Source organism: Oncorhynchus mykiss, chromosome 11 (assembly GCF_057628025.1).
Source record: "Oncorhynchus mykiss isolate SJ-2025 chromosome 11, ASM5762802v1, whole genome shotgun sequence".
In the NCBI taxonomy this organism is placed as follows: domain Eukaryota; kingdom Metazoa; phylum Chordata; class Actinopteri; order Salmoniformes; family Salmonidae; genus Oncorhynchus; species Oncorhynchus mykiss.
Genome location: NC_143032.1, coordinates 71,420,001 through 71,432,843, shown reverse-complemented (window position 1 = coordinate 71,432,843; position 12,843 = coordinate 71,420,001). Strand labels below are relative to the sequence as shown.

General features: G+C 41.1%; 1 protein-coding gene across 5 annotated transcripts in view; it reads left to right on the top strand.

Annotated features, from left to right (window-relative positions):
* The first annotated feature begins 10,829 nt into the window (after positions 1-10,829).
* The window catches only part of LOC110536308 (A disintegrin and metalloproteinase with thrombospondin motifs 12), a 46,427-nt gene continuing 44,413 nt past the window's right edge, over positions 10,830-12,843 (top strand). For 4 of the 5 annotated variants that reach the window (XR_016484681.1, XM_090191072.1, XM_090191073.1 and 1 more), the window contains exons 1-2: positions 10,874-11,208; positions 11,436-11,797. Coding sequence is in view for 4 of the 5 variants with exons in the window: in XM_090191072.1 (XP_090047198.1) it covers positions 11,091-11,208; positions 11,436-11,797 (480 nt within the window). In the remaining variant the exon portion in view is untranslated. Of the gene's footprint in view, positions 11,209-11,435; positions 11,798-12,843 lie in introns of all 5 variants that reach the window. The other variant, XM_090191071.1, reaches the window with a different exon arrangement.

Here is a 12,843-nt window from a genome sequence, read left to right as displayed (position 1 = left end):
TTATAACTCTTATTATAGGACTGCAAACACTGTGAAATGAGCCACATTAGCTCATCTATTGTGCGTATTGAACATTAATATTGGACTGTATAGCCTTATCTATGGAGTGTGCACCCATGAAATGGGTAGCCTACTCAGTGACAACCACAGTTTACCATCTAAAAGAATTTACACAAATATGAGCGTCATAGTTTTATTAGCGTCAAGTTGCCGTCGCTTTTTCAACATGAGGAAATGCACTTTTAGGCTCCACCTCCGAAGAATGACGAAGGCTACTTGGTGCATTTGATGCCGTGTTCAAAACAACTGGAGGGGAAAAATAAGAGTTCCGAGTTGTTTTGACTCGGCGCGAATTGGGTGTGGGAATTTCCCAGTTTATTTCCATGTGGATTTAATGAACATCAACAAATAAGGCACTGATAGTTGTCAGTGTAGCTAGCTAGCATGCGGTTAACATTATCTATCTAGCTAGCTTGCTAACCTTATCTATCTAGCTAATGTTATGTATTGTTGCTGTAATTAATTTTTTACTACATTTATTCAAAAGATTAGTCCAGAGCTGTGAACTCTCACGCATTGTCCGTGAGACACAACAAATTGACCCTCTTCTCACGCTCTCACGGCACACCTCTTATTTCACGCATTGAAAAGTAGCCTACTGCTTACATTTTCTCTAATAGTCCGTTATATAATCCACGCGTTCACTTTTTAATTGTGCTCCATATCGCTTTGAAATAGGGGCTTCTGCGCCTGCAATTTAACATCAGGAAAGGTGCCTTTATCATTGTCCTGCCACGGCACTGTGAACCGCGGCACATTGAAGCATATGATTGGTTTAGTTATATAAGGGATCTCTGACAACGAAAAGACAGCAGCAGAGACCTGTATGTTTTAGCAGGGAAGTTTGGTAGGGTGACCTGATTTGTAACTATGAAAATCATTTTTGTCTAAGAGATTGTGAACCCAAAAGTTCGATTCTAGAGGGGGGACAATAAATATAACAATTATTTGGTTAGGGTGTAGAGACAGATTTGATTATGTATTTACTTTATTTAGTCTGATCAGTGGAACAATTCTCATTCTTAACAATGGGCTAAAATACAGGGGAATTACTGTGCTTGTCAGCAAGAACCATACTGTATTTTATTACTCCACTTCTTCCCAATTTTGCCAGTGTAATCACATATTTGAAATCTGATGCCTACGTTTGTCTTTTTAAATGTATTATATGAGGCTATGCATTTTTGCAGCCATTCGTGGACAGTTTTGAATAAGTCATACAAATAACCATAGGATATTAAATGCTCCATTAATCAAATATCATTTTCTTTTTACATTTTAGTATTGTGCACATGCTAGACAGAGATGGTAGGGGGACTCATGACTCAAACACATATTTTGTCTATGTAGAGTAAGATGATCGTCAACTAGTGGGCATAAACCATCTGCATATTGATATTCATTAGATTTTTCTTGGTGATTGAGAAATACAAAATTAAATTTAAAAAATTGAAATGAATAACGAATACAAATAACGAGTAGAAATAACATGGCTATATATAGTAAGTAGAAAATAACATGGCTATATACAGGGAGTACCAGTACCGAGTGGATGCGCAGGGGTAATAGGTCGAGATAGCTATGTACTGTACATAAAGGTAGAGGCTGTTACCTTCATTGACCACGTTTACATGTCCAAAGTATTCCGGATAGTAGCTCATAGCACCTTTATCCCGTTCATGAGTATCCCTGTAACCGTGAATAAACAGAATATTGCTAATTGGTTCATATGGCTTAAACTGTAACTGAAATCTGGACACTGAGTGTAGGCCTATAACCTCTCACATATAGAGAAATATAATATTAACTCCTGCAGAATTATGCATTTCTTGCAGTAAAATGATACAACAAATGTCCATTTTTACTCTGGAACAGGATTGGAGAAATGTCTTCAGTATTTCAATTTCAATAAAATATGCACCCAAGAAAAACTGAGTCTTCTCAGAAATGTGTTTAATCGTTTTATCAGCTTTTCATTTCCTTAAAACCGGTCAAACTGATGACATTGGACATTTTGCACAGGACCAATCTTTAGTGTTTTGGAGTTACTGCATTTTCTCCCAGTCCCTAAACAAAACAGACACCTTTACTGGTGTTACCTAGATTACTAATGTATTCATTATATCGATGTTAGACATTATTCTGCTGAGCACTACTTTATTTAGTCTTGTAGGGCAACAACTTATGATAGAAGAGAAGCTGCATGTATCTAACTATACTTGATAAACAAATGACCAACCAAATGTCCAAACTTATATGTGACCGACCAGATCAATCTTATGTACATTGGCTTGAGAATGTATTCACCCCACTTGGCATTTTTCCTATTGTGTTGCCTTACAACCTGGAATTAAACATTTTTTTGGGGGGGGGGGGCGGTTGTATCATTTGATTTACACAACATGCCTACCACTTTGAATATGCAAAATATTTTCTCTTGTGAAACAAACAAGAAAAAACACAAAAAAGCTTGAGTGTGCATAACTATTCATCCGCCCAAAGTCAAAACTTTAAAGACCCACCTTTTCCAGCTCTTACAGCTGCAAGTCTCTTGGGGTATGTCTACAAGCTTGGCACATCTAGCCACTGGGATCTTTGCTCAATTTTAGTCTCATCTGACCAGAGTACCTTCTTCCATATGTTTGGGGAGTCTCCCACATGCCTTTTGGCGAACACCAAACATGTTTACTTATTTTTTTATTTAAGCAATAGCTTTTTTCTGGCCACTCTTCTGTAAAGCCCAGCTCTGTGGAGTGTGAGGCTTAAAGTGGTCCTAGATACTCCAATCTCCGCTGTGGAGCTTTGCAGCTCCTTCAGGGTCATCTTTGGTCTCTTTGTTGCCTCTCTGATTAATGCCCTCCTTGCCTGGTCTCTGAGTTTTGGTGGGCGGCCCTCTCCTGGCAGGTTTGTTGTGGTGCCATATTCTTTCCATTTTTTAAATAATGGATTTAATGGTGCTCTGTGGGATGTTCAAAGTTTCTGATATATATTTTTTTATAACCCAACCCTGATCTGTACTTCTCCACAACTTTGTCCCTGACCTGTTTGGCGAGCACCTTGGTCATGGTGCCACTTGCATAGTGATGTTGCAGACTCTGGGACCTTTCAGAACAGGTGCCTTGCGAAAGTATTCGGCCCCCTTGAACTTTGCGACCTTTTGCCACATTTCAGGCTTCAAACATGAAGATATAAAACTGTATTTTTTTGTGAAGAATCAACATCAAGTGGGACACAATCATGAAGTGGAACGACATTTATTGGATATTTCAAACTTTTTTAACAAATCAAAAACTGAAAAATTGGGCGTGCAAAATTATTCAGCCCCCTTAAGTTAATACTTTGTAGCGCCACCTTTTGCTGCGATTACAGCTGTAAGTTGCTTGGGGTATGTCTCTATCAGTTTTGCACATCGAGAGACTGACATTTTTTCCCATTCCTCCTTGCAGAACAGCTCGAGCTCAGTGAGGTTGGATGGAGAGCATTTGTGAACAGCAGTTTTCAGTTCTTTCCACAGATTCTCGATTGGATTCAGGTCTGGACTTTGACTTGGCCATTCTAACACCTGGATATGTTTATTTTTGAACCATTCCATTGTAGATTTTGCTTTATGTTTTGGATCATTGTCTTGTTGGAAGACAAATCTCCGTCCCAGTCTCAGGTCTTTTGCAGACTCCATCAGGTTTTCTTCCAGAATGGTCCTGTATTTGGCTCCATCCATCTTCCCATCAATTTTAACCATCTTCCCTGTCCCTGCTGAAGAAAAGCAGGCCCAAACCATGCTGCTACCACCACCATGTTTGACAGTGGGGATGGTGTGTTCAGGGTGATGAGCGGTGTTGCTTTTACACCAAACAAAACGTTTTGCATTGTTGCCAAAAAGTTCAATTTTGGTTTCATCTGACCAGAGCACCTTCTTCCACATGTTTGGTGTGTCTCCCAGGTGGCTTGTGGCAAACTTTAAACAACACTTTTTATGGATATCTTTAAGAAATGTCTTTCTTCTTGCCACTCTTACATAAAGGCCAGATTTGTGCAATATACGACTGATTGTTGTCCTATGGACAGAGTCTCCCACCTCAGCTGTAGATCTCTGCAGTTCATCCAGAGTGATCATGGGCCTCTTGGCTGCATCTCTGATCAGTCTTCTCCTTGTATGAGCTGAAAGTTTAGAGAAACGGCCAGGTCTTGGTAGATTTGCAGTGGTCTGATACTCCTTCCATTTCAATATTATCGCTTGCACAGTGCTCCTTGGGATGTTTAAAGCTTGGGAAATCTTTTTGTATCCAAATACGGCTTTAAACTTCTTCACAACAGTATCTCGGACCTGCCTGGTGTGTTCCTTGTTCTTCATGATGCTCTCTGCGCTTTTAACGGACCTCTGAGACTATCACAGTGCAGGTGCATTTATACGGAGACTTGATTACACACAGGTGGATTGTATTTATCATCATTAGTCATTTAGGTCAACATTGGATCATTCAGAGATCCTCACTGAACTTCTGGAGAGAGTTTGCTGCACTGAAAGTAAAGGGGCTGAATAATTTTGCACGCCCAATTTTTCAGTTTTTGATATGTTAAAAAAGTTTGAAATATCCAATAAATGTCATTCCACTTCATGATTGTGTCCCACTTGTTGTTGATTCTTCACAAAAAAATACAGTTTTATATCTTTATGTTTGAAGCCTGAAATGTGGCAAAAGGTCGCAAAGTTCAAGGGGGCCGAATACTTTCGCAAGGCACTGTATACTGAGATCATCTGCCAGATCCTGTTACACTTAGATTGCACGCAGGTGGACTTTATTTAACTAATTATGTGACTTCTGAAGGTAATTGGTTGCACCAGATCTTATTTAGGGACTTCATAGCAAAGGGGTTGAATACATATGCACGCACCACTTTTCAGTTTTTTATTTTTGGACTATTTTGTGTATGTCCATTACATGAAATCCAAATAAAAATCAATTTTAGTGACAGTTTGTAATGCATTAAAAGAAGAAAGTACTACTTAAGTAGTTTTTGGGGTATCTGTACTTTACTTTACTATTTATATTTTTGACTACTTTTACTTCACTACATTCCTTAAGAAAATATTGTACTTTTTACTCCATACATTTTCCTTGACACCCAAAAGTGTTGGAGTGTGCCCCTGGCTTTCCATAAATTAAAAAAACAAGAAAATGGTGCCATCTGGTTTGCTTAATGATTTGTACTTTTGATACTTAAGTATATTTTAAACCAAATACTTTTTAGACTTTTACTCAAGTAGATTTTACTGAATTCTACTTTTATTTTAGTTATTTTCCATTAAGGTATCTTTACTTTTACTCAAGTATGACAATTGGGTACTTTTTCCACCACTGCGTATAGGGCTTTTCAGTCTCAAATGGCCATAATCTTTTGAACGTGATGGGGGCAATGAAACAATAAAGACCCACAAAGGGAAGCGAAGTGGGCGGAGGGACGATTTTCAAGTGGAGCTTGGCAAAGGGGGCATGAATTGTTGACATAATTGTAATGAAAACCCAACCTTCATTTATTCGTGACTCACTCAGGTTCCAAACTCAGTTTTACATGAGACTTTATGACACAATTATCCTATTTACACTTTGTAATCAATATTGACAAGAATAACTGTTTCTGACTCATATCAATGCCATATAGGCCATTTTATAAAACATTGGTTGTTTTTTTAGGGGGGGAAGTCATTCTTTAAATGTTTGTGGGACACTAACAGTTTGAGCTGGAGGGAGAGATGAGCAAGGAAAGACCTGTTCTTGAGTGGCCCAGCCAGAGCCTGGACTTGAACCCGATCGAACATCTCTGGAGAGACCTGAAAATAGCATTGCAGCGACGCTCCCCATCCAACCTGACAGAGCTTGAGAGGATCTGCAGAGAAGAATGAGAGAAACTACCCAAATACAGGTGTGCCAAGCTTGTAGCATCATACCCAATAAGAATCAAGGCTGTAATCGCTGTCAAATGTGCTTCAACAAAGTACTGAGTAAAGGGTCTGAATACTTATGTAAGTGTGATATTTAAGTGTTTTTTTTATTTGTATAAATTTGCAAAAATGTCTGAAAGCCTGTTTTTGCTTTGTCATTATGGGGTATTGTTTGTAGATTGATGAGGAACAATTTTATTTAATCCATTCTAGAATAAGGCTGTAATGTAACAAAATGTGGAAAGTGAAGGGGCCTGAATGCGTTCCGAATGGAATGCACTGTAGTATACCCTAAAGGGCAATAATGCAGTCTAATAAGTCCACAGTGTTTTTTTTTATGTTTATTGTTTTTGTCAAATTAATTCATTATTGTATTAATTTTCAAGTTATGTAACAACATTCTAACCTTGTTTACCATTATCTAGTCCAAAAAGGGCAATATTCCACTATTTGTATCCGTTTGGATGTTTCAATGGGGAACTTTTATTTTGAAGGCAAACAGCAAATTCCACTAGTGTGGCTAGTCCTTAGTGTGGCTTTCTTTACACAGTTACTATCTGTGAGAGGTTGAGAGGGCAAGCCACCACTGTACTAAAAGAGTCTGGACCAAAGTTCACCATGTCAGGTAGAACAGCGCCATCCAATGGACAGAGAAAGAAAGGCAGACAGGTGTACATACACCTATCAATGTAAAATTATGAATAACCTATAAAACACACTGCATTACGCTCCGTACCTTCCTTCTTGGTAGTGTGTGAATTTTCCTTAACCTGCAGACTCAGGTGAGTAAGTCCCTATTGTGAGTCTGATATTAAACCAAGATCTAAACACATAGCTGGTGGCCCAGGACCATAGTAGAGACACACACACACACACACAAGCAAACAAACACACAATAACACACACACACACACACACACACACAGAGAGACATGCGCGCACACACACACTCAATTTATTTAGGTCATCTCTGGGACTGATTAAAAAAACACTGTTGATTCTGACTTGGAAAGCCTTTTGGGATAAGCCATAGCAATATACAGTGCATTCAGAAAGTACTCAGACCCCTTGACTTTTTCCCAAACATTTTACATTATATCCTTATTCTAAAATTGATTAAATAGTTTTTTCCCCCTCATCAATCTACACACAGTACCACACAATGACAAACCAAAAACAGTTTAAAAAAAATGTTTCCAAATGTGTTAAAGATAAAAAAAAAACATAAACCTTATTTACATAAGTATTCAGACCCTTTGCAATGAGACTCGATATTGAGTTCATGTGCATCCTGTTTCTACAACTTGATTGGAGTCCACCTGTAGTAAATTCAATTGATTGGACATGATTTGGAAAGGCACACACCTGTCTATGTAGGGTCTCACAGTTGACAGTACATGTCAGAGAAAAAAACAAGCCTTGAGGTCAAAGGAATTGTCCGTAAGAGCTCCAAGACAGGATTGTGTAGAGGTACACATCTGGGGAAGGGTACCAAAACATTTCTGCAGCATTGAAGGTCTACAAGAACACAGTGGCTTCCATCATTCTCAAATGGAAGAAGTTTGGAACCACCAAGACTCTTCCTAGTGTTGGCCGCCTGAGCAATCGGGGGAGAAGGGCCTGTCACTCTGACAGAGCTCCAGAGTTCCTCTGTGGAGATGGAAGAATCTTCCAGAAGGACAACCATCTCTGCAGCACTCCACCAATCAGGCCTATATGGTAGAGTAGCCAGACGGAAGCCACTCCTTGGTTAAAGGCACATGACAGCCCGCTTGGAGTTTGCCAAAAGGCACCTAAAGGACTCAAACCATGAGAAACAAGATTCTCTGGTCTGATGAAACCAAGATTGAACTCTTTGGCCTGAATGCCAAGCATCACATCTGGAGGAAACCAGGTGGCAGCATCATGCTGTGGGGACTTTTTTCAGCTTCAGGGACTGGGAGACCAGTCAGAATCGAGGGAAAGATGAACGGAGCAAAGTACAGAGAGATCCTTGATGAAAACCTGCTCCAGAGCGCTCAGGACCTCAGAATGGGTCAAAAGTTTGATGGCCCTAAGCACTCAGCCAAGACAGGATTGTTTTCAAGACAAATCTCTGAATGTCCTTGAGTGGCCTGGCCTTGAACCCGATCAAACATCTCTGGAGAGACCTGAAAATAGCTGTGCAGTGACGCTCCCCATCCAACCTGACAGAGCTTGAGAGGATCTGCAGAGAAGAATGGGAGAAACTCCCCAAATACAAGTGTGTCAAGCTTGTAGATTCATACCTAAGAAGACTTGAGGCTGTAATCACTGCCAAAGGTGCTTCAACAAAGTACTGAGTAAAGGGTCTGAATACTTATGTAACAGTGATATTTCCGTTTTATATTTTGTATAAATTTGCTAAATTATTAAACCTATTTTTTCTTTGTCATTATGGGGAATTATGTGTAGATTGATGAGGGGAAGAAAAACAATTAATCCATCTTAGAATAAGGCTGTAACGTAACAAAATGTGTAAAAAGTCAAGGGGTCTGAACACTTTCTGAATACACTGTATTTAGATTTATTGCTTTGGGATAAGAACTGATTTAAAAAAAATACTGTGAGCATGATTCTGAGTTGAAAAGCCTTTTGGGATATTTACATATATGTCTCTGGGAAAAAACAGAATCCGGTGCCTTGGCAGAGGATCATGTTCCAACAGAATGGCTGCCATGTATCTTGTATTGGACATATAAAAAATGAACGGTTTTCATTAAGAGTAGCTAAACACATAAGAATATTGTGTTTAGACAAGTCATTTGTCATAGGCTATTTCGTTTGAAGTTTAAGCAACATATCGAACCAACAAATTCACAAACTCGGCCCCCTGCCCCATCTCAGTTTATAACCGGTAATATCAGATAATGCCATCTCTATTGCTCAGCTTTGAAATAGCTAGGGGTTGCTCTTATGACATAAATGTCTCAATAAATTTGGTTTACTATGCTGTTATGCGCTGGCTGGAAAATCCCACAGGTTTACTGAGAAGTGTGTGTGTGTGTCCAGAGGGCTACAACATGATTCACGTTCTCTAGAAAATCTATGTGAAACTTCCTGACAACAGGGTTTTCCTCAAACCTCCATTCATCTTTTATCTAATGAATCCGTCTGTCAACCCCCCCCCCCCCCCCCACTCTCTCACTCTCTCTCTCTCTCTCTGTTTGTCTCTCTCTCTCTCACCCTCTCACATATCAAATCAATCATTCCTAATTTATTCAATCACTCATTCAGTCCATACCTCCCTATCCTCCCTCTACCTCTCTCCCCCCTCTCTCTCTCCATCCCTCTCCCTCATCCCATCATTCACTCTGTCCCCCACTGCCTCCCAAAACCCTGCTGGTTCACTGAGAATTGCTAGTGTGTGTGTGTGTGTGTGTGTGTGTGTGTGTGTGTGTGTGTGTGTGTGTGTGTGCGTCTGTGTGTGTGTCTGTGTGTGTAGGTCCTCCAGACCTCAGTTATTTAACATGAAACAAGGCTCCTCACTCTCATCTGTGTATGTGGCCCCCCAGACAGATGAGTATACTGGGTCTGAGTCTGGGTCTAGGCCTGGGTCTGGGTCTGATCTGTGCCTGGGTCTGGGTCAGATCTGTGCCTGGGTCTCGGTCCGGGTCTGGGTCTGGGTCTAGGCCTGGGTCTGGGTCTGGGTCTGGGTCTGATCTGTGCCTGGGTCTGGTCTGTGCCTGGGTTTGGGTCTGGGTCTGAGCCTGGGTCTGTGTCTGAGTCTGGGTCTGATCTGTGCCTGGGTCTGGGTCTGTGCCTGGGTCTAGGTCTGGGTCTAGGCCTGGGTCTAGGTCTGGGTCTGGGTCTGATCTGGGTCTGGGTCTAGGTCTAGGTCTAGGTCTAGGTCTAGGTCTGGGTCTAGGCCTGGGTATGGCTATAGGCCTAGGTCTGAGCCTGGGTCTGGGTCTGATCTGTGCCTGTGTCTGATCTGTGCCTGGGTCTAATCTGTGCCTGGGTCTGATCTGTGCCTGTGTCTGATCTGTGTCTGATCTGTGCCTGGGTCTGATCTGTGTCTGATCTGTGCCTGTGCCTGGGTCTGATCTGAGTGGTGTGGTCTCCAGAGTGGTGCAGTGGTCTAAGGCACTGAATCTCAGTGCTTGAGGTGTCACTACAGACACCTTGGTTCAAATCCAGGCTGTATCACAACCGGTTGTGATTGGGAGTCCCATAGGGTGGCCAACAAGTCGCCCAGTGTCGTCCAGGTTTGGCCGCTGTATGTTGTCATTGTAAATAATAATTTATTCTTAACTGACTTGCCTATTTAAATAAAGGTTACGATTTTTTTAAATACCAGACCCTGGCCCCAACAGTAGGTCAGGTTATGACTGAGAGACATGCGGTTTTCATTCATAAAACAATCACTTCAATAGATGGATAGGTAAATAGGTTTAATTCATTCACAATGTATCTTAAATCACGAAAAAGTCAAGACAAAAAGTAATTTCCAGGCAAATCAAGTCAAATCTTAAATTTATAGTCCATCTTTTTTAATGGTCTTGAGGGGACACGTTCTTTACTCACACCACTCAATGTGCATATGAAACACCACTTTGGCTCTTGAAAAGTAGTAGGAGTAGCCCTCAAATTCAACCCTGCAGAGACTTGACCGCAAGGTATACTGAAAATGAAAAAGGAAGCTATTTTACAGGGTTATCCTACTAATTCTAGGCCTACTTAGGCATCGAATTGAATTGGAATATTGAATTAACGGTTTAGAGTATAGCGTTTGCATTGATTTGCTCTAAAAGCACACGGGGTGAGTGAGCGAGCGAGCATTTGAGTTATCTCCCACTGCGTTGCAGCTGCACACCACACCGCTCCCCTCTCGCCCCTGGCAAGAAACGAGACACTACTAGCCTATTACTCCTCCCCTCCCACGCAAAGTAGCAGCTTTCTCTCTTTCTCACACTTTTACAATGTTCTGTAACCAGCCTAAAGTTGTCCTCCTCATCCATGACGCTGGCCGTTGATGGAACGAAGAGGTCGCTAGACCACCTATAAAGCACAATTGGGACTTCAATGCCTGTGAATATTTTTAAATCTCATGATTTTGGTTAGATGAAATATGCAATGTCCGCGGGTGAGCCAGGTTCTTTCTCTGCTACATTCTGTTTTGTTTTTGGCAGCAAGCCATGCCGAGTTCTCGCTGCCTGGCAGCCTCCTCTCTCCCGATACAGAATCAGGTCAGTATGTCTCAGTTGTTATAACTAGGCTATAATAACTGCAACAATGTTGCGATTTTATTGTTGCAATTTCATACAAAGTTCTTAATAGCCATTGCAAGCTTAGTGCATGAATTTGCGCTGGTAGTCAGTTTTTTATAAATTATCTTTATTCATTTAATTATCTTGAAATGATCTTGTAGGCTATTGATAATTCCACTGAACTTCCTTTTCAATTTTATCCTCAGGTCGCTTTCTCCAGTCCCAGTCAGATGTGTCCGTGGTCCATCCAGTCAAAATTTTCAGAGATGGACAGTTTCTCTCCCACTCTCTGGTACACCGCTTTAAGCATGGGCGGCATAAACGAGACTTGGGGCTTTTGGAGGAACGTGTTTATTATAAGGTGAACTTCAAGGGTCGTGATTTGGTTTTCAATTTAACAGTCAACAAATATTTGGTGTCGAACGATTATATTCTGGAGAGGCGAAATGGGAGTGTGAACCGGACTGAGCACCGTACCACGGGTGAGAACGCGTGCCACCTGATCGGCACGGTGACGGATTCTACTAATGCGCGCGGGACAGCCGCCATCAGCACCTGTGAAGGCTTGGTGAGAAATCAGGATGCTGACCTTATTTAAAATTTAATTCATGCATGTAACAGAAATCCTTGTCATCGCTATGAGGCTTCATAATAAGGCTTCACTATAAGGCTTCACTATAAGGCTTCACAGTAAGGCTTCACAATAAGGCTTCATAACAAGGCTTCACTATAAGGCTTCACTATAAGGCTTCACTATAAGGTTTCACTATAAGGCTTCACTATAAGGCTTCACTATAAGGCTTCACTATAAGGCAAATCCACCACATTGAGAAGCAGGTACAGATAACTAAAATAGGAATTAAATATTTATTTAGTTCCATTGATTTAGCTTCATTGATTTAGCTGAGATAGGGCATTTAGTTTGTGTAATGTCTTGCCCTATTTCCAATTCACCTAGAAGCCACACCATCCCCAAAGTCAGGAGAACTTTCGTTGAAATGTACAGGAGAGAGGCATCAGATCAGTACTAAAATATACAGAAGAGAAGCATAAGAGGAATTGTTATGTGGTATGGCTGGTCACAGGCTGCTGAGCAAACCCTCCTTTAGACTGACAGTCTGTTGGTCCAGCCTTCAAAGATTTCCTGAGATAGTTTGCAGAAATACTTTAGCTCCATGGCCCACAAATGACTGCGGCTGCCTCCTCTCAGCCTATACTGGGAGAGTCTCCCTTGCACGATCTTTCCCTCTCTCTCCCCGCTCACCCTACTTCTACCACTCTCTGTCTCCCTCTCTCAGCTCTCACTCTTTCTCTCTCTCTCTCTTTCTCTCTCTTTCTCTCTCCCTCCCTCTCTTTCTTTCTTTTTCTTTCTTTCTCTGTCTCTCACTTTCTCTCTCATTGTTTCTCTCTCACTGTTTCTCTCTCTCTTTCTCTCTCTCTCCCTCTCTTTCTTTATTTTTCTTTCTTTCTCTGTCTCTCACTTTCTCTCTCACTCTTTCTCTCTCTCTCCCTCTCTTTCTTTATTTTTCTTTCTTTCTCTGTCTCTCACTTTCTCTCTCACTCTTTCTCTCTCTCTCTCTCACACTCTCTCTCTCTCTCTCCCTCTCTTTCTCT